General features: G+C 42.0%; 1 protein-coding gene across 2 annotated transcripts in view; it reads left to right on the plus strand.

The window, feature by feature from the left end:
* The window catches only part of SMURF2 (SMAD specific E3 ubiquitin protein ligase 2), a 137,833-nt gene that overhangs the window by 47,167 nt on the left and 67,843 nt on the right, over positions 1-22,823 (plus strand). For both annotated transcript variants that reach the window (XM_062215660.1, XM_062215659.1), the window contains exon 2: positions 18,968-19,006. In XM_062215660.1, the coding sequence (XP_062071644.1) occupies positions 18,968-19,006 (39 nt within the window). The remainder of the gene's footprint in view (positions 1-18,967; positions 19,007-22,823) is intronic.

The raw sequence follows: 22,823 nt of genomic DNA on the forward strand, positions 1-22,823 counted from the left end.
TGGAAGATTTCTGTTTCTCTGCCCCCACCATAACTCTGCCTTTCAAATAAATAAATCAATTTTTCTTTTTTTTTTTTTTAAAAAAAAAAGACATATTAGAGGTGATCCTCTTGGCCATGTGAAGATACAGTGAAAAGGTGGTTTTCTGTAAACTAAGAAAAGGGCTCCTCCCCAAACACTGAATCTGCTGGGCCTTAATTTTGGGCTTTCCAGAACTGTGGGGAACAATTACTTGTTGTTTGAGGTAAATAGTGTATGTTATTTGTTTCGTAAACTCAAACTAAGGTAAACTTCTTACCACATTATGAGAAGGCCTCTTTCTTGCCCCATCTTAAGGTGCTTAGATGAATGTCATTAGACATTTTAAAATAGAAGGAATAGTAATAGTATTTGTTCAGTATTTGCTGTGTGCTAGATACCGTTCTAAGTATTATAATTCTGGGAAGTGGGAGTTTGGTTTAGCTAAGATGCCTGCATCCTGTATCAGGGCCCTGGGTTCAAGTCCTGGCTGTGCTCCAAGCTCCAGATTCCAGTTTCTTGGTAATATACACCATGGGAGGCAGCAGATGGTATGTCAAGTACCTGGGTTCCTATTGCCCATGTAGGAGACCTGGATTGAGTTTCTAGCTCCTGGCTACGGCCTGGCCCAGCCCTAACCATCTAACTGTTTTGGGCATTTGGGGAGTGAACTGGCAGATGGGAGTGTTTTATTTCTGTCTCTCAAGTATATACGTGTGTGTGTGTGTGTGCGTGTGAAGTGGTTCTTAGTATCCTCATTTTTACAGATGCGGTATCTGAAGCAAAGAGATGTTAAATAGTTCTCAGGATCATCAAGTTAGTAAGTGGTAGCATCAGGATCAAACCTATGCATTCTAATAAATGTTTAGCTCTTATAAGGTGCTATAGCTTAACATCATACTATACTGTCTAAGCATCTCTAGATAAAAAAGGTAAAGGAGGAACCGACATTGTTGCATAGCAGGTAAAAGCTGCCTCCTGTGATGCTGGCATCCCATATGGGTACTGGTTCAAGTCCTGGCTGCTCCACTTCCAATCCATTTCCCTGCTTATGTGTCTGGGAAAAGCAGCAGCAGATTACCCAAGTATTTGGGCCTCTGCTCCCCATGTGGGAGACTTGGATGAAGCTCCTGGCTTTGACCTGGCTCAGCCTTAGCCATTGTGACCATCTGGGGAGTGAACCAGTGGATGGACGATCTCTCTCTCCCTCTCTCGTCCTCTCTCTCTGTAACTCTTTCAAATAAATAAATCTTAAAAAAAAAAAAATAGACAAACGTGAGAGTGGCCAAAAAATAATATAAATTGTTCCCTACTCTAGAATAGCATTTAAGCTTCATTGCAAGCATTCATTTATACTTGAACTTTATTTTTTTAAAGATTTATTTATTTGAAAGGCAGAGTTACAGAGAGGCAGAGGCAGAGAGAGAGAGAGAGAGAGAGAGAGAGAGTGTTCTTCCATCTGGTGGTTTACTCCCTAAAGAGCCGCAACAGCCGATCTGAAGCCAGGACCCAGGAGCTTCCTCCAGGTCTCCCACATGGGTACAGGGGCCCAAGAACCTGGGCCATCTTCCACTGCCTTCCCAGGCCATAGCAGAGAGTCAGGTCAGAAGTGGAGCAGCCGGGACTGGAACCGGCACCCATATGGGATGCTGGCACTGCAGATGGCGACTTTACCTGCTATGCCACAGTACTGGCACCTATACTTGAACTTCACAATATGGTTCCTTCTCTTGGTGTCCTGATGAGGAAAATAATCATTGTGTGGCTTACTTTATTTATTTACTTGTTTTTTAAAGATTTTATTTGAGAGGCAGAGTTAGGGAGAGACAGAGAGGTCTTCCATCCCCTGGTTCACCCCCAAATGGCTGCAGTGGCCAGAGCTGGGCCAGTCCAAAGGCAGGAGCCAGGAGCTTCTTCCAGGTCTCCCACGGACACTTGGGCCATCTTCCAATATAATATGCTTTCCCAGGCAAATTAGCAGGGATTTGGATCAGCCGGGACTCGAATCATTGCCCACGTGGGATGACGGCAACACAGGCAGAGGCTTAACCTACTAGGCCACAGCGCTGGCCCCTGGTTTAATTTAGATATACTAACTGTATCAGCTTTTTGAACAGCCATTGGTTGTGAGTGGGACTGTTTGGATGAAAGTATCCAGTAGAATGGGTGGTGACTGAGTCTACAATAGCGATAAACAGGATAGTGCTTGGGCCTCAAGCATTGTAGGTGGTCCTTAATAGTGAATTTATAAACAAAGGATAGTGCTTTTATATGTTTTTATCCTCAAATTGGAGAAAAGAGTTCACAGAAATACTAGTTAAGATCCATAACTGGGGCTGATGTTCTGGAGTAGTGGGAAAAACCACTGCCTGTGTATGCTGACATCCCACATGGGTGCTGGTTCAGGTTGCTGATGCTCCACTTCTCATCCAGCTCCCTGCTAATGGCCTGAAAAAGCAACAGAAGATGGCCCAAGTGGGAGCCCTGGAAGAAGCTCCTGGCTCTTGGCTTCAGTCTGGCCCAGCTCCAGCTGTTGGGACCATCTGGGGAGTGAACCAGTGGATGCCAGAACCATCCATCCATACCTGAAGCGCTGGCATCCCATATGGGCACCGGTTTGAGGGAAAGCAGTGGAAGATGGCCCAAGTCCTTGGGTCCCTGAACCCTTGTGGGGGACCTGGAAGAAGCTCCTAGCTCCTGGCTTTGGATTGGTTCAGCTCCAACCATTGCAGCCAATTTGGGAGTGAACCAGAGGATGAAATACCTCTCTCTCTCTCTCTCTCTCTGCCTTTCCTTCTCTCTGTGTGTAACTCTTTCAAGTAAATAAATCTTTTAAAAAAAAAAGTAGTTACTTAAAATTATTTGAAGTGATTGGGCTAAAAGAATCATTTTTAATTTAACTGAGAACTGATTTTGCCTTTAGTGAAATGTTTAAATGCTGTTACTTGTTTTTCTAGTAGGACTGTTTACATCATTGTGGTAGAACCTGTATCTTTTCATACATCATCTAACATGCTAATTAAATTAACTACCTGCTAAGTACTGAACACATTAAGTTAAACTTAGAGACCCAGTTTGTTTTGCAACATGCATGAAATAAGTAGCCTAAAATTCCTTGACTAAATGGTGCTGTAGGAAGATATTTAGTTAAAATCTAGACTACTGTGATGGTAGAGGTGAACTTTATAATCTATTGAATGAGGGGAATTTTTAATAATTTGTAAAAGACTCTTATGCATCTTCGGTTTTAATCAACTATTTTGTGAACCTGTGTCACCAATAATTGGTTTAACCCTAATAAGATCCTAGGAAAAGGATTTAAAGGAGTGGTCATTATGATGCTGTGGATTAAGCTGTGGCTTGGGATGCCTGTATTCTAATTGAAATGCTGGTTTTTTTTCCTGGTTACTCTGCCTTTTTTTTTTTTTTAAGATTTATTTATTTATTTATTTGAAAGGAAGAGTTACAGAGAGAAGGAGAGACCAACCTTCCATCCACTGGTTCACTCCTCAAATGACTGCAATGGCTGGGGCTCCAGGATTGACTCTCATATGGGATTCTGGCATCCCAGGTGGTGTTTAACCTGCTGAGCCACAACTCTTGGTTCCCTGGCTATTATGCTTCTGATCCAGCTCTCTGCTAATATGGGAAGCACCAGATTATGGCTCATACTTGAGTTCCCACCACCTATGTGGGAGATTCGGATGGAATTCTAGTCTCCTAGCTTTTCTAGCTTTTTTTTTTTTTTTAATTTTTTAAAAATTTATTTATTTATTTATTTTTTACAGGCAGAGTGGACAGTGAGAGAGAGAGACAGAGAGAAAGGTCTTCCTTTGCCGTTGGTTCACCCTCCAATGGCCGCCGCGGCTGGCGAGCTGCGGCCGGCGCACCGCGCTGATCCGATGACAGGAGCCAGGTGCTTCTCCTGGTCTCCCATGGGGTGCAGGGCCCAAGGACTTGGGCCATCCTCCACTGTACTCCCTGGCCACAGCAGAGAGCTGGCCTGGAAGAGGGGCAACCGGGACAGAATCTGGAGCCCCGACCGGGACTAGAACCCGGTGTGGCGGCGCCGCAAGGCGGAGGATTAGCCTGTTGAGCCATGGCGCCGGCCTTTTTTTTTTTTTTAATTTTAAGATTTATTCATTTGGAAGGCAGAGTTACAGAGAGAGAGAGGGAGGGAGGGAGGGGTCTTCCCATCCACTGGCTCACTCCCCAAATGGCTGCAATGGCCAGAGCTGCGCTGATCCAGAGCCAGGAGCTTCTTCCAGGTCTCCCACGTGGGTGCAGGGGCCCAAGTGTCTGGGCCATCTTCTGCTGCTTTCCCCAGGCCATAGCAGAGAGCTGGATTGGAAGTGGAACAGCCGGGACACGAACTGGAGCTTATATAGAATGCCAGCACTGCAGGTGTGAAAGCTTAACCTGCTTCACTACAGCGCTGGCTCCCAGTCTCCTAGCTTTGACCTGGCCTAGCCCCAGCTGTACCAACCATTTGGGAAGTGTACTAGTGAACAGAAGTTTTCCCTGTTTCTGTTAGTCTTTCAAACCAATGAATAAATAAATGTATTCTTTTAAAAAAAGATACAAAAATAGCTATGGTGATTAGAATTCGGGTTCTGGAAATAGATAGCTAGGGTTGGAATCTTAACTGTAGTGCTTATGGTATAATCTAATAAATCTTTAGGCCTGAGCTTCAGTTTTCTCATCTCTAAAATGTAGATAATGCTACTACTTACTTCACAGGGTGGTAGTTATACACTTGCACATGGTAAATATTTGATAAATGCTATCCAGTATTACATTCTTTACTAAAATTGCATTTTATTAAGTATACAGTTTATAAATGGACTTGTAGTCTCAACAGCGTATTTAGAAAATATTTTTTGTCAATAAATATACTTATAAATTTCTAATGGCTCATAATAATTCAACATGCTCTTTGCCATCATTTTACTTAATTGTATGTTTTGCACATAGGTTTAGATCTGATATTTTTGGGCCGGCGCCGCGGCTCACTAGGCTAATCCTCCGCCTTGCGGCGCTGGCACACCGGGTTCTAGTCCCGGTCGGGGCACCGATCCTGTCCTGGTTGTCCCTCTTCCAGGCCAGCTCTCTGCTGTGGCCCGGGAGTGCAGTGGAGGATGGCCCAAGTCCTTGGGCCCTGCACTCGCATGGGAGACCAGGAGAAGCACCTGGCTCCTGCCATCGGATCAGCGTGGTGCGCCGGCCGCAGCGCGCCTACCGCGGCGGCCATTGGAGGGTGAACCAACGGCAAAAGGAAGACCTTTCTCTCTGTCTCTCTCTCACTGTCCACTCTGCCTGTCAAAAAAAAAAAAAAAAAAAAGAAAGAAAAAAAAAGATCTGATTTTTTGCTCATTGCAACGTTTTGTAATGTGTGTAGTGGTGCTCCTGCTTCAACAATAAGTAAAATATATATATATATATATATAAATTATATCGTGTAAAAGTTCTTTGTAGAATTTACATTTTATTCTCATTTCATATTTAAGAGTTGAAATTGAGATTGTTTCTTAGAATAGAAGAATCTAAATTGCTGTAATTGTGCCAATGATCAAGAGGGTGCACATTAGTAGAGATTTTTAAAGCACTGGGCCATCTTCCTGCAAATTGTATAGCAATGTTATCTTCAGTTTTATTTAATAATGATAATAAAAGTTCAGAGAACGTGCAAATAAATACATTGTTCAAAAATAGTCTACACAGTTGTAGAAACAGTATTACTAAATTTTTTTTTTTTTTTTTTTTTGGTGGAGCTAAGGAAGACAGGATGTCTGAGTATTTTTTTTCTTTCTTTCAAGCAGTCTCATTCCAATCAGCAGTGTAATTGGAATGCAACTACAGTCTGGAAGAGGGAGGGGAATTTTTGGCAGAGAGTTACTGAGCAGTTGGGAGCTTTCTTCAGATTAAGCATAGACAGCCATTCATTATGAACACAACTCAGTAAGAATAGCCCAGTTTTCTATTTCTACAGCTGGGATTTGCTCTGATATTATTACATGGTGTGTTGCACATAGATAACTTCTCTCCATCCAGAAAAAGAAAGTATTGACTTAAATGAAAATAGTAATATTCATGGCCATCTGAACTTCTGCAAATGGTTTTCCCTAATTGCTGCCTCAAATAAAATATACTAAAAGAAGTTGTTGCAGAATGTAAAAACATTGCTTCAGAAAACAACCACAAAAGGCACTTGTGAAATGATACTTGAATTATGCTTGACCTGTGAGCTCTGAGAGAAAATGGCCATGTCTTATTGATCTTTGTATCTGCAGAATCTATTATAGCACTTGGCACACAGTGAATGTTTAGGAAATGTTGAATCAAAGAGTAAATGATGTAAGACATGCTCCCTTCTTGTTAAGCATCTCAAGATGGTCATACCTTCAGTCAAATGAAACAGAGGCATTAGCAGCACATCAGCACGGCTGCCTGAGCTGATTTTGATCATCTCTTCTAATCATTTGAAACCGTTTATATGTAGAACACTTGAGTAGAATAGAACAAGCTTAGTTTGAGTTGGTCATACTTAGGAATGAGAAGTTCTTTGAAGGAATTTGAGAAGGGTAGCAACATGATCAAAGAAGTATAATAGCTTAATCTAGTGCAAATCTACAGGCTTTCTGAGACATTGTCCCTAGTGGATTCTGTAATCGTGATACTGTGGTATGGCATATATTGCTACATTTGTAGTTAGCATTAATCAAAACTGACCTGTGATTGCTTAAATATCTGGACTCAATGTAATATTTTTAGTAAAACCTTATTGAAAATTCATTGAATTTTATACATATGATTTTTTTTTTCGACAGGCAGAGTGGACAGTGAGAGAGAGAGACAGAGAGAAAGGTCTTCCTTTTGCCATTGGTTCACCCTCCAATGGCCGCTGTGGCTGGCGTGCTGCAGCCGGTGCACTGCGCTGATCCGAAGGCAAGAGCCAGGTGCTTATCCTGGTCTCCCATGGGGTGCAGGGCCCAAGCACTTGGGCCATCCTCCACTGCACTCCCTGGCCACAGCAGAGAGCTGGCCTGGAAGAGGGTCAACCGGGACTAGAACCTGGTGTGCTGGTGCCGCTAGGCGGAGGATTAGCCTGTTGAGCCACAGCGCCGGCCTTATACATAAGATTTTTGTGCTTTTCTGTTTATATTACTTCAATAGAAAGCTTACTAAATATTAAAGAGATTGAAATACTGGTAGCTATATATAAAAGTCTATGCTCTTTTTTTTTTTAAAGATTTATTTATTTATTTTTTATTTTTTGACAGGCAGAGTGGACAGTGAGAGAGAGAGACAGAGAGAAAGGTCTTCCTTTGCCGTTGGTTCACCCTCCAATGGCCGCCGCGGTAGGTGCACTGTGGCCGGCGCACCGCGCTGATTCGAAGGCAGAAGCCAGGTGCTTCTCCTGGTCTCCCATGCGAGTGCAGGGCCCAAGGACTTGGGCCATCCTCCACCGCACTCCCTGGCCACAGCAGAGAGCTGGCCTGGAAGAGGGGCAACCGGGACAGAATCTGGTGCCCCGACCGGGACTAGAACCCGGTGTGCCGGCGCCGCAAGGTGGAGGATTAGCCTAGTGAGCCGCGGCGCCAGCCTAAAGATTTATTTATATGGAAGTGTGACAGGGAGAGATCTTTGATCCGCTGGTTCATTCTCCAGATGGCTGCAGTGGCTAGGGATGGGCACATCGAAGCCAGGAGCTTCATCCTGGTCTCCCATGTGAGTACAGGTACGCAAGGACTTGGGCTATCTCTGCTACTTTCCCAGGAGCATTAGCAGGGAGCTGGATCTGAAGTGGAGCAACCAGGACTTAAACTGGCACCCATATGGGATGCTGGCATTGCAAATGGCAGCTTAACCCACTGTACCACAGCGCTGGCCCCTATGCTCCTTACTTTTAGAGATTTATTCATTTATTTAAAAGAGTTAGGGAGAGGAAGGAAGGGAGGAAGAGAAAAAAAGAGACCTCCATCTACTGGTTCGCTCCCCATATGGCTGCAATGGCTGGGGCTGGGCCAGGCCAAAGCCAGGAGCCTGGAGCTCCTTCCGAGTTTCCCATGTGGGTGGCAGGGGCCCAAACACTTGAGCCATCTTCCACTGCTTTCCTAGGCACATTGCAGGGAGCTGGATCAGAAGTAGAGCAGCTGGGACTAGAACCTGTGCTTGGATATGGGATACCAGCATCTCGGGCAGCAGCTTAACGGGCTGCCATAATGCCAACCCCAGTACTCCTTTTTCTTAGGTCTGACCCCACCCATCTTAAAAGGCTTTGTGTAACTTAGGGCCCCCTCCCCCACCCACCAGTTTTCAATATTTTTACCTGTCTCCTTTAAGAAATGTTTAGAAAACAAAAATGAAACTTTCCCCCACACTACCATTCTTCCCATGCTTCACAATTTCCAGTCTTCTACTTTCTATAGTTTCTGTTATAAACAATGGTAAATTTATTTCCTTCTAACACAAAATTATATTGTATATACATTTGCTAGTAAGTTCTAACACATAACCTCTTTAGTTTTAAATTTGCTATTGTGACATAATCAGGAGTTTGTTTTGAAATTCATGAATTCTTTGAGCATTTGCTGAACTCTTTTTTTTAAAGGTTTATTTTTAAAAAAGGTTTATTTATTAAAAAAAAAAAAGTTGCAGAGAGAGGGAGAGACAGAGAATCTGCTGGTTCACTCCCCAAATGGCCCGATCAGAAGCTGGGAGCCAGGAGCTTCTTCCAGGTCTCTCATGTGGGTGCAGGGGCCCAAGCACTTGAACCATCTCCACTACTTTTCCAGGCCATTAACAGAAAGCTGGACCTGAAGTGGAGCAGCCGGGACATATGAGATGCCCACATGAGATGCCGGCACAACAGGGGGAGGTGTAACCTACTACGCCACAGTGCCGGCCCCTGCTGAACTCCTTTAATTGGTACTTGGGATGGAAAGAGCTGTGGGGCTGTGGTTCTAGCCTCCAAGGTACATTCTCAAGAGACAAGTACAGTTCAGTAAAGCCTCCAAGGTGTAAAAATAAATTATTAAAATAAAATTTCTAGTTTTCAGGCCATGTTTTGATAATCTTCCTTTTAAAACTTATAAGTAATGGGCAAGTATTTGGCCTAGTGATGAAGATGCCTGCATTCCATATCAGATTGTGTTTGAGTCTTAGCTCTGCTCCTCATTCCAGCTTTCTCTTAAATGAAGATTCTGGGAAGCAGCAGGCAGTGGCTCAGATGTTCCTGTTACTCACATCTGGGACCTGGGGTTGAGTTCCTGTCTCTGATCCTGGCTGTTTTAGGCATTTTGGAGAGTGAATGATTGGGTGGCAGCCCTTTATCTCTTTCTTTCTCTACCTCTCAAATGAAAAAAGCAAACACAGGCCGGTGCCGTGCCTCAATAGGCTAATCCTCCGCCTTGCAGCGCCGGCACACCGGGTTCCAGTCCCTGTCGGGGCACCGGATTTTGTCCCAGTTGCCCCTCTTCCAGGCCAGCTCTCTGCTGTGGCCCGGGAGTGCAGTGGAGGATGGCCCAAATGCTTGGGCCCTGCACCCGCATGGGAGACCAGGAGAAGCACCTGGCTCCCAGCTTTGGATCAGCGCAGTGCACCAGCTGCAGCAGCCATTGGAGGGTGAACCAACGGAAAAGGAAGACCTTTCTCTCTGTCTCTCTCTCTCTCACTATCCACTCTGCCTGTCAAAAAAAAAAAAAAAGTTTTTACTACTAGGACAAAATCATTTTAGTAAAAATTGGAGCTGGCGTAGGGGTTGTGGTATATTGTGTGTCTGTTTTGTATGTCTGCATCTGATATTAGAGTGCTGGTTTGAGTCTGGCTGCTTTGCTTCTGATCCGCTGGTTCATTCTCCAGATGGCTGCAGTGGCTAGGGATGGGCCATATCGAAGCCAGGAGCTTCATCCTGGTCTCCCATGTGGGTACAGGTACGCAAGGACTTGGGCTATCTTTGCTGCTTTCCCAGGAGCATTAGCAGGGAGCTGGATCTGAAGTGGAGCAACCAGGACTCAAACTGGCACCTAATATGCAGATGATGCTAAGTTTTATCCTTGTTCTAGGTCTTTGGCTTGGTTTAAACAGTTTTTTGTATTGTTTTTGCTCCCATTAGGGTAGATGTCATTGTAAGATACAAATGATGTGGTCTGCCTTAAATAATTAAATTTTTAATCTCTTGTCCTACAGTTACCATCATTGGAGTGGTTGTCTGTTGGGAATATATCATCATTAACACCTCAGTTTTTCTACATAGCTTTATGGCTTAGGCAATGTTACTCTATTTAATCTGGATGTTAAAAGATGCTAAATCTAACGTTGTAAAAGCTTGTTGCCAAGCTTCCACTACCCAATCAAAAATTGACTGTTCGTTTGTCATATAATCATCCATTATTCGACAAAGTTTGTTTTCTACTATTTTGGCTAGAATATTCATTTCTCATCCATTACTATAATGTCATTGGCTCCTTCAATCCAGAGCTTATATAAGAACTCAACATCTTGAGTTTCTATTTGTGTAAAATCTTGTCTATATTTTTGGAGTTGAGCGTGCGTAAATTCTCTAATTTCTATACTTACGTTGGAATCCCTTGTTTTTGTCCTGATTTCCTTGTTAGTCATTAGTGAGAAACTAGATTTAGGTTCCTCGTTCTCTATGAATGGGTTATCTCTTGAGAATGGGTTATTTCTTGAGAATGGGTTATTTCTGTTTTTCTCTATTATTTGTCTAGCTAGCTCTTTTCCTTTTGGCCAATCTGCATCAATATCTGCAATAGTTTTACACAATATTGCAGGGACTTTTGGGGTTGCCCTTGCTAGAGCCATCCACTGTCTCTGGAGATTGTAATTGGATTGTAACATAGGTCTCTTTATTATTATTTTTAAAGAAGTTTTAATGTGCTTTGTCCAAAGATAGTTGCAATGATGTGATTTATTTCTTTATTTTTTAAAAGATTTTTATTTATTTGAAAGGCAGAGTCACAGAGAGGCAGAGAAAGAGAGGTTGTCTTCCATCCACTGGTTCACTCCCTAAATGACTAATAGCTGGAGCTGGGCTGATCCAGAGCCAGGAGCCTGGAGCTTCTTACAGATCTCCCCACACCGGTGCAGGGCCACAAGAACTTGGGTCATCCTCCACTGCCCTCCCAGGTCATAGCAGAGAGCTGGATCAGAAGTGGAGCAGCCAGGACTCCAACCGTTGCCCATATGGGATGCTGGCATTGCAGGTGGCAGCTTTACCTGCTATGCCACAGTGCCAGTCCCACGCACAGATATTTTTAAGATCCTTCTGACTACGCCAACTGTTGTGAGTGTAGTAATGGCACCGACATGGTGTTGGTTCCAATAAGGATTTTATTCAATGGGGAAGTCACACATTCTAATTCACACAACACATTGGGCAAACAAACCACCAAAGTACCTCCCAGTATTCCTCATGATGTGTCTTAGCCACAGAGGGCAGATTCTCACAGCATCCGCATGGGTGGTGCCTCTGAGCTGAAGAATGTGGGTCTTGAAGAGCAAGTAGAGTCTCGGCTTTGGGCAAGCAGGGCTTCAATGTCAGGCGAGCTCAGAGCCTCGGTGTCAGATAAGCACAGGGCTGGCTGGGAGAACTCTCTTGCAGGAAGGTCTGAGTATGGTGGGTAAACTCAGAGCTTTTGATATGCCACTGTCAGGAGAGTCTGTACAGAGTGTCTCTCTGGGCTTCTTCAGCCTGCAGTTTATATAAACTTTTGGCAGTCAGTGTAGGGCCTATAAGGTCCTTAGGGGAGGGTATGTGTGGGCCATGGATGGTTCTTACCAAGTCCATGCCGATCTCTTGCAGTAAGCTTAGCTCTTGCTTAATTTTTTGTTAATATTATGGCGGAGCTGTTTAATTTCTGCTCCTTATAGAATCCCTGTCACCTACATAAGAGACTCAGATGGAGTTCCTGGCTCCTGGCTTCTGCTTGGCCCTCTAACTGTTAGGGGCATTTGGGGAGTGAACCAGTTGGTGAAAGATCTCTTTTTTTCTGTCTCCTTCTCTGTCACTTTGCCTTTCAAACAAATCAATCTTTAAAATATCTGGAGCTTATGCTATGTAGCAAACTTCTCACTCATGTTCTTTGTTTTAAATTTATTTCTTCTGTGACTTTGATATTATCTTCCCTAATCTCTCTTGATTGATAAAATTCAGTCTATTTATAAACTTTGAACCTGATTTTAAAGTTATTTGCTCTTTTGATTTTTCAACTACTCTTTAACAACTTAATATCATACATGAGTAACATTTTGTTTGTGACTTTAATTTTATTTGAAAGGTAGAGAGAACAAAGAGATCTTCCATCAACTGGTTTATTTCCCAAATGCTTACAGTAGCCAGAGCTGGGCCAGGCCAAAACCAGGAATTCTGAATTCCATTAAAGTCTCCCACGTAGGTGGCAAGAACTCAGGTATTTAAGCCATCACTTGCTATTTCCCAGGATGTGCATTATTAGCTGTAAGCTGGAATGGTAGCCAGACCTGAACAAGGCACTAGTCCCAAATGGTGACATAAACCTTTGTGCCAGACAACCACCCCTTATTTGTGATTGTTTGAAAAAAAAATTTGTTAGGGTGAAGTGATCAGTTTAAGTTCAAATTGATCATAATCAAAGGAACCACATAAACAAGACCAGGGACTGCTAATAATAATTGATAAAATTAAAAAGGAGAGAACGATCCAACATGGGAAGCAGGATACACAGCAGACTCAGAGAATGGCAAATGCCCTAAACAGCGCTTCTGGCCTCAGAATCAGCCCTTAAGGCATTTGGATCTGGCTAAAAAGCCCATGAGAGTTTCTCAGGCATGGAAAGCCAAGACTCTGTGGCAAAAAAAAAATGACCTAAATGAAAGATCTCTGTGAGTGAGATCCCTGCGGAAAGACCGGGCCACCAAAGAAGGAGGTACCTTTCTCTGAAGGGAGGAGAGAACTTCCACTTTGACTATGGCCTTGTCTAAATAAGGTCCGAGTTTGTGTACTCAAGAGACTTCCATAGCCTTGGCAGCTCATGACAAGAGCCTCAGGTGATTACTGACATCATAAATAAGAGTGTCAGTTGTTAAATCAACAAGGGAGTCACTGTGCACTTACTCCCCATGTAGGATCTCTGTCCTTAATGTGTTATACTATGTGAATTAACGATAAGACTAGTACTCAAGCAGTATTGTATACTTTGTGTGTCTGTGTGGGTACAAACTATTGAAATCTTTACTTAGTATATACTAAGTTGACCTTCAGTATATAAAGATAATTGAAAATGAATCTTGATGTGAATGGGATGGGAAAGGGAGCGGGAGATGGGATGGTTGCAGAGGGACGGAGGTTATGGGGGGAAGAGCCGCTATAATCCAAAAGTTGTACTTTCGAAATTTATATTTATTAAATAAAAGTTTAAAAAAAAATTTTTGGGGGCCGCCATTTCGGTATAGTGGGTTAAGCTGCTGTCTGTGACACTGGCATCCAGTATGGGTGCTGGTTCATGTTCCCACTGGTCCACTTCTGATCTACCTTCCTGCTAATGGCCTGGGAAAAGCAGCATAAGATGGACTAATTGCCTGGGCCCCTACCACTCATGTGGGATGCCCCTACCACCCATGTGAAATATCAGGATGAAGCTCCTGGCGTCAGCCTGTCCCAGCCTTGGGCATTGTGGCTATCTGGGGAGTGAACCCGTAGATGGAAGATAACTCTCTGCCTCCCTGTAACTCTTTCAAAATATATGATTTTAAAAAGTGTTTTGAAATAAATTTTGTTAAACATGACCTGATAAATGGGTTTTAAATAAGGAGAAACAATAAACATAAGATTTCATAAGTCAAAATCATATTTATATAAGGAGTGGTAATTTATCACAAAGTATAAAAGCTTTTTTTTTTTTTTTGAAAGATTTTATTTATTTGAGAGGCATAGTTACAGAGAGAGGGAAAGACAGAGAGAGGTCCTCCAGCCACTTGTTGGTTCACTCCCCATATGGCTGCAACGGTCAGAGCTGGGCCAGGCTGAAGCCAGGCGCCAAGGGCTTTCATCTGGATCTCCCAAGTGGGTGCAGGGGCCCAAGTACTTGGGGCCATCTTCCACTGCTCTCCCAGGCCATCAGCAGGGAGGTGGGTCAGAAGTGGAGCAGCTGGGGCTTGAACCGGCATCCATATGGGATGCTGATGCTGCAGGCAGAGGCTTAACCTGCCACAGTACCAGCCCCAGAAGCCTTCTTTTTAAAAATATTTATTTATTTGAGGCCGGCACAGTGGCTTAACAGGCTAATCCTCCGCCTTGCGGCGCCGGCACACCGGGTTCTAGTCCCGGTTGGGGTGCTGGATTCTATCCCGGTTGCCCCTCTTCCAGGCCAGCTCTCTGCTATAGCCTGGGAAGGCAGTGGAGGATGGCCCAAGTGCTTGGGCCCTGCACCCACATGGGAGACCAGGAGAAGCACCTGTCTCCTGGCTTCGGTTCAGCATGAAACGCTGGCCGCAGCGGCCATTGGAGGGTGAACCAACGGCAAAGGAAGACCTTTCTCTCTGTCTCTCTCTCTCTCACTATCCACTCTGCCTGTCAAAAAAATTTTTTTTTATTTATTTGCAAGGCAGAAATAGATTTTCTATCTGCTGGTTCACTCCCCAAATGGCTACAACAGCCAGGTCTGGACCAGGCCAAAGCCAGGAGCCAGAAACTCCATCTGGGTCTCCCACATGGTTGGCAAGGGCTCAGATACTTGGACCATCCTTCAGTGCCTTCCCAGGCATATTAGAAGGAAGCTGTATTGGAACTAGAATAGCTGGGACTTGAACTTGAACTCTTTGCTTAAGCTGCTGTGCCACAAAGCTGGCTCCCAAAGCCTCTTTTCTAATGAGCTTGCTTTTAATTATTTTGCAGCCTGTTTCATTCATTCAACAAGTATTGAGTGCCCATCAGATGCCAGATGTGTGCATGGTGCTTGGGATACAAAGAAGTGAGGAAGGCATGCTATATGGAATTTACCACCTTCAAAGCTATAAGCAACATTCTAAAGTTAAACACTTATAATGAAGTGTGATGAATGCCTATGATAAGTAGGAACTTCTGTGAAAATGCAAGGGTACTTCAGAAAGTGGCATATACATTGTATTTGTACACGTGTGTATGGAAGGGGAGGGTTAAGAGAAACATGTTCTGAAAAGCTTCCTTCCTTTTTGAGAGGTAAAAGATGAGATGAAGAAGCTGGGGAAAAATGTCTCAGGCAGAGGAAATGGCATGTAAATGCTGGCAGTGAGAAAGTGAAAGTTGAATGTGGATGGATATTAGACTTGGGGACTTGGTAGAGAGCTGTGGAGATGCAAATTGAGGTCAGAGAGTTAAGAAGAAGTCAGGGCTCGAAAGACATTGAAGCCAATTTAAGTTTGGGCTAGAAGACCTCTCAAATCTTCTAAGGATAGGAGGAAGGGAAATAGATGGAAGGAGTTAATCAAGAGTTTTGAAAGATTGCTTTGTTACCTAATATATACTAAACTGATCTTCTGTATATAAAGAGAATTGAAAATGAATCTTGATGTGAATGGAAGGGGAGAGGGAGCGGGAAAGGGGAGGGTTGCGGGTGGGAGGGAAGTTATGCGAGGGGGGAAGCCATTGTAACCCATAAGCTGTACTTTGGAAATTTATATTCATTAAATAAAAGTTTAATAAATGAAAAAAAAAAAAAAGAAAGATTACTTTGGGTCTGGCATAGAGTGTCAAAGTGGGTTGAATCTTGAGGCAGGGAACTGATTAAAGCTAGTCTTTAATGCTAGACAGTAGTTGATGGTGGACTGAACTAGAGAGAAGTGGATGTATGAAGGATATTTCAGTGGCAGAATTGGGAATTGCCAGGAGAGGGGGAGGAGGGGGTAGTGAAGGTTGCTATGGATATTTCTAAATTGAACAGAGGAGTGGAAAGCAAGGCTATTTATTGGGAAAAAGTAAACTGAAATTAGGGGAGGTTTAGGGAGAGAACAGACAGGGTAGTTTTATTTGGTAGACATATTTAGTTTTGTGGACCTGGAGTTCAGGAGAGAGCTAAGGATTTGTTTTTACAGATTTAGATGTTGTCAGAACCATAGAATAAATGGTAAAGACCAGGGAGAATGTATGGAAAAGTAACTCTGATTTTTGTGGTATAGTGTGGGACACGTGCATCTCATGTTAGAGTGCTTGGGGTCTAGTCCCACCTCAACTTAGCCTCTTGCTAATAATCCTTGGAGGCCATGGATAATGGCTCAAGTGATTGAGTCCCTGCAGTCCATGTGGGAGACTTGAGTGTAGTTCTGGGCTCCTGACTTTGGCCTGGCCTAGCCCTCGCAGTTGCAGGCATTTGGGGAATAAACCAATAGATGGGTGAGAGAGAGAGAGAGAGAGAACGAACGAACAGGCATGTGACTTTCAAATTAAAATACTTAAAATATGTATTTAAAGAAAAGTAGCTCTTCAAATCTCTTTTATGAGAGGGGGAAAGAGTTTTGTTAATCTGTTTAACCTTGAACTCTCTCCCAGGAAAAATACAGATTCTTTTCCCAGAAAAATAAACTTACAGAGAGCAGTTTACATATAATTCCAAGATTTACAAAAGTGTTTATCTGTGATCCTTAGGGTATTAAGAGGACATAGTGCAAAACCTGAAGAACCTTTTATGGTTGGAGTATAGAAAGATCTGGCAGAAAAAGATTTAGAATGAGTTCTATATGCCCTATGTAAAAACCAAGTGAATGTAGTGTTAAGTAGAGCCAAAAGAAGAGAGGGTTCCAGAAGAAGAGGGAGCCGGGACTTGATCCTGTGCCCATATGGTATACCAGTGTTGGAGGTGGCGCTTTACCCACTGTACCACAAGCTGGCCTTGTGACATCTGTCTTCAAAAGGGTTTTTATTTAAACTTCTAAAGTGGTTAGTTATATTTAAACGTACTGTGATTTGTTACACTGAAGGAGTTGGCTTTTAAAAAATATTTATTTATTTGGATGGCAGAGTTAAAAAGAGGGATAGAGAATGGCCATTGTAGCCATTCCCCAAATGGCTGCAATGGCCCAGACTGGGCTAGGCCAAAGGCAGGGGCCAGGAACTCCATTCAGGTCTCCCACATGGATGGCAGAGAACCAGGCAGTTGGGCCATCTTACCCTGTTTTCCAAGGCAAATTAGCAGGGAGCTGGATCAAAAGTGGAGTAGTCAAGACTCCAACTAGTACCCATAAAGGATGATGGTGTCTCAGGAGGCAGCTGAACCTGTTGAACCACAGTGCCATCCCCTGAATGAGTTTTTCTACACCAGATTTCCCATAATTGTAACTAAACAGATCATTTGAATTGGGTAGAGCAAGAGCTGAAGCCAAGCATCCAGAAAAAGCACTCTGATATGGGATATGAGTACCTTAACCATCGTCTTAACCACTAAGCTAAATGCCCACCTCTCTACCCAGTTTAAATTCCAGACTCCTGGCTTCAACTTGGCCTAGACTTGGCTGTTAACCATTTGTGGAGTGAACCAGTGGATGAAGATCAGTCAATCGATCTCTGTCTCTCCCTTTCTCTTTGACATTCTGCCTTTCAAATAAATAAGAATAAATCTTGAAAAGAGACAAATTATAAATACATGAAAATTGGTGTTTTCCCTTTAGTGGTATCAAATTTGAATGAAAGAAACTTGTTTCTGACTTTTTTTTGACAGGCAGATTTAGACAGTGAGAGAGAGAGACAAACAGAGAGAAAGGTCTTCCTATTCCATTGGTTCACCCCCAAATGGCCACTACAGCCAGTGCGCTGCGCCGATCCGAAGCCAGGAGCCAGGTGCTTCCTCCTGGTCTCCCATGTGGGTGCAGGGCCGGAGGACTTGGGCCATCCTCTGTTGCCTTCCCAGGCCACAGCAGAGAGCTGGACTGGAAGAGGAACAACCGGGAATAGTACCCAGTGCCCCAACCAGGACTAGAACCTGGGGTGCCGGTGCTGCAGGCGGAGGATTAGCCTAGTGAGCCGCAGTGCCAGCCTGTTTATGACTCTTTATAAGGAATAATTTTAAAATTAAGATCTAATTTGTATATAGTAAAATTTATCTAGGCTTTCCATGCCTGAGAAACTTCATGGGCTTTTTAGCCAGATCCAAATGCCTTAAGGGCTGATTCTGAGGCCAGAAGCGCTGTTTAGGGCATTTGCCATTCTATGAGTCTGCTGTGTATCCTGCTTCCCATGTTGGATTGTTCTCTCCTTTTTAATTCAATCAGTTAGTATTAGCAGACACTAGTCTTATTTATGTGGTTCCTTTGATACTTAATCCTATCTTTATGATCAATTATGAACTTAAACTGTTCACTTTAACTAGTAAGATGGCATTGGTACATGCCAACTTAATGGGATTTGTAGTTTCATGGCACGTTTCTAGCTCTACCATTAGGGCTAAGTCCGAGTGAACTGCACATCTTCTCTCTCTCTTATTCCCACTCTTATTTTTAACAGGGATCAATTTTCAGTTAAATTTAAACACCTAAGAATAATTGTGTGTTAATTAAAGAAGAACATTTTTAAAAAAAAAAATCTCACTTTTATCAGGAAAGCCTTAATTTATCATATTTGTGATCTCTTCAGTATAAAATTATTTCATCTTTAACATAGGTATGACAACCTGTACTTCTTCCTTAGTATTGTTTTTCCCATTGTCATTGAGTTTCTCTGAGAATAAATCTTAATGAAAGATAGGAATTGCATCTTCAATAAAAGATCACATTTACAAAGTTTCTGGCCCTCAGCTATTATGATCACTGCTGAAGTTGCAGTGTTTAGCTGTCTTTTGCCTGCTGCTAGTGAAAGTTTGTGACCATATCTCATTCCTTGCTGTAGTTAGTGTTTAATTATCCACTGCTGTTTCAGTGTTTTAAAATGAATTAATGCAGTTTCACCATTTTAATTTTTCCTATGTATTTTTTGTTTCCTTTATAGTACTCTGTGCAAAAAACCTGGTGAAAAAGGATTTTTTCCGTAAGTAAATTAACTTTCAATACAAATGTTTTATATTCTGTCTAGAGTTTTTTGGATAGTATTTTTGAAGTGTCTGGTTTTAGGGGTTTCTTTATTCAGAAATTCAGTGTTTTATGAATGCTTTATTCCAGAGATTTTTTGGGGGAAGATTTTGTACTTTTTAGCTTTAAAAACTCTTTTCCCTTTATCTGCCCCTCTCACATACTTAGCCATGCATATACAGTTGTGTGAATGTAGAGCCCCACAGTGCATGATGAAGGTATGTGTAACACTAGATTTCTAGAAACAGTGTCAGATTATTTCGCAAACTTTTTTTCTTTTTAAACATTTTGTAGAAAATTTTACCTATGCATTTAACATTGGATGATAGGAAAGTCACTGAGGCTGTTTGGGATTTACGAGTGTAGAAAAGTCGGCTCTACCATACTTGATGATGCTGTTCTGTCAGACTCCAAAGCAAACATTTGGTTCCCATATTTTCAGTCTGTTTACTAATCCGTTGTGAACTTTTTTTTGTGACTTTATTTAGGATTAAGTTTTGTGAGAGAGAATTGGGAAGTGCCCCACCCATGTGTTCAGATTACACTGTAATATGTTACTTTACAATAGCTTTAAATTATTGAGTAAAAATGACATAATTTTTATTAAACTTTTTTAGCCAACAAAATTTTTATATATAAAAAGTTTGAAATTAGAAACTAGATTTCTAAATGTATGTCCTATCAGCCAGCAAAAACAGGCTCTGTGCTGTCTAATTTAATATTACATTAGGTAATTTTCAGGGGTTTGATTAAAAGAAATAATAAGTTCTTGATATATTTTTAAATCATACTTAATTTATTCTACCCAAAGTTTTATTCCAGTGTTTGTAGAATAGAACCTGAATTAAAGTTTATAAAAATGACATCTTATAAAACCATATAATCATAAATTTCATGGTATTTTTGTGCTTTTCTGAGAAAGTGGTTAAATAGGATAATTTGGAATATAAAAGGGAAATTATAAACAGTCTTTAATTTATGTACCACGTGCCCTCCACCCCACACCATGTCACAGTAGGAGAATACAGTGGCCAGAGAACCCATCTCTGCTTGCTGCTACCTGTTAATATTATTTTTCAGGCTGTGTCTCACCACTCCATCCTTGTCACTAATAACCTAATACCTAGGGTGCACTTTCTCTCTCTCTCTCTCTCTTTAAGGTTGATCTAAGATTTATGCTAATGGGACTGTAAAGTGGCAGATAGGTTGGATATGCTGGTGACAAGGTGAAAATGGAGGGAGTTGGGGAGTACTTGGATAGCTGCTGCTTTATTCTCCAAGGCTTCTGCTCTGGCTTTGAAGAGGAAACCTTCAGTTTTGTCTTTTAGGTGTCTTTTCAAATTCTTTTCCTTTTTCCAGAGCCCCCCCCCCCCTTTTTTTTTTTCTTTCAATTTTGACAGGTAGTTATAGACAGACAGAGAGAGACAGTGAGAAAGGTCTTCCTTTCGTTGGCTCAGTCCCCAAATGGCCGCTACTGCCGGCACTGCGCCAGCCTGAAGCCAGGAGCCAGGAGCTTCTTTGTGGTCTCCCATGTGGGTGCAGGGGCCCAAGCACTTGGGCCATCCTCCACTGCCCTCCCTGGCCATAGCAGAGAGCTGGACTGGAAAAGGAGCAACCCGGGACTAGAACCCAGCGCCCATATGGGATGCCGGCACCGCAGGCAGAGGAATAGCCAAGTGAGCCACGGTGCCGGCCCCAAGATACAGATTCTCTAATAAAATATCCCAATATTCTCTGTTTTTCTATGAAATCTAGAGGTAAATCCTACTTTAATTCTTTGTGAACCTCTGAGAGCTGAGCGTTATCTGTTTTTATTTATCCTTAAATGATAGCTAAAAGAAATTTTTTCCCTTTTTAATTGGTATAGGCAGTAAAAATTGATAAATTTTTAGTGTGAACTTGCTTTTGGGATAAGAAGATTAGGGGAAACTGATTATTTTTAAAACTTAGAATGGGAGCTATAGGATAGCTTGGAAAGGGAAACAGGAGAGCAAATCCTCAGGACTGCAGAAGTGAATCAGTGAGGGATGCAGTATCTCCTGTTTTCACACAGGCCAAGGCCCCAGATCCTTGCTGTGCTAGATTTACCTGTATACAAGGGATATTTTTGAGCAGTTTGTAAGTTGATGGTTGCTCATATTAATTTTAGATAATAGTTCTTTAGCTCTTTAATTAAATTTTGGTGTGTTGGTCAGAGTGCAGTTATTAAAATATAGTTGATTTTGCTTGTGATTTAGTTTAAATTGAATTACATAAAAAATTTTAATGTGAAACATGACTACAGGAGGATGAAATACATATTTATGTATTTTTCATTAGAGGAAAAAAATCCATGTGTTGCCTTTAGTAATTTGTTGACACCTAGATTCTGTTTGTTAAGATATAGTACTTGTATTTGGTCTGTTATTATTTTGCAGAACAACATAGGCGGCTCAGACTCAAACTTCCTAAGGATCTGGAAGCCGAACTTAGAGGTTTTGTGTGGAAAAAGTTTTTCTTAGTCCTTAACTTTTTAAAAATTATTTATTTGAACATTAGGGTTACAGAGAGGGAGAGACAGAGAGAGCAAGCTTCCATCTTCTGTTTTCAGAGCTTCCATCTTTGGTTCCAACAGCCAGTGCTGGGCTAGGCTGGGCCCAAGCTAGGGGCTTGGAAATCCCTCGAAGTTTCCTACATGGTTGCAGGGGCCCAAGCATTTGAACCATCTTCCGTTGCCTTCCTAGACACATCAACAGGGAGCTGGTTTGGAAGTGGAGCAGCTGGGACTTAAACCCACACTCATATGGGGTGCCAGTGTTGCATGCATGCAACTTAACCTACTATACAACTGTTCTAGCCTCAGTCCTTAAATCTTTAGTGAGGTGATATCCAAAGGGAAAGTTGGAAATGTGATTGTTTTTGCGAACATATGTTATGTTTATTTAGATAGTTGATTCAGAAGCCCAAGATAGAGTGGATTCTTCCCAAGAGAAAATACTTAATGTAGAGGTAAAAATACTTTTTCATTAAACACATTTAAAAATGATAAGTTGTCATATGAACAACTCTAAAAGAACAAAATAATTTAGATTTCACACTATAAGTTAACAAATTTCTTTAGAACTTAGTATGTTTACCCTACTGATCAAGACACCCATGTCCTATATCAGAGTACGTGGGTTCAATTCTTGGCTCTGGCTCCTGACTTCAGCTTCTTGAAAGTGCAGACCCTGGGAGGTCTCGGGGATGACTCAAATAATTGGATTGCCACCACCTACATGGAAAATGGATTGAGTTCCTAGCTCCTGGCTTTGACCCCTGCTGTTGTGAGCATTTGGGTAATGAGCCAGTAGAAGGAAGCTCTCTCTGTCTCTGTGTCTCTCTGCCTTATAAATAAATAATATTTAAGTTTTAGTCTTTATTTGATGATGATAGATCACAGAATCATGGATTTGGGAGACTGGATAGGTGATTTCTGTCTGTCTTGAGTCTTGACAAACAAGTATTTTGACTTAAATTAGCATAGATATCAAGATAAAAAATTTTTCCATTCATCAGCAACCAGCCTCATTCTGTTCTGTATTTTCAACTGTACACAGGAAAATTTACTTTATCCCAGTATGTCTGACTTGTAAATTATTTCTTTTATCTCTTTACCATTTTTAGTTTCACCTTTTTCTAACTATAATTTTCATCAAAAGAACCACAGTTTTCATTATTGCTTTGGCTGAAAACTATGGTATTATCTTTGATACTTTTTTTATATTAGTTTTTATTGTGTCTTTCAGAGTAGCTGC

This window comes from Lepus europaeus, chromosome 18 (assembly GCF_033115175.1).
Source record: "Lepus europaeus isolate LE1 chromosome 18, mLepTim1.pri, whole genome shotgun sequence".
NCBI classification, from domain to species: domain Eukaryota; kingdom Metazoa; phylum Chordata; class Mammalia; order Lagomorpha; family Leporidae; genus Lepus; species Lepus europaeus.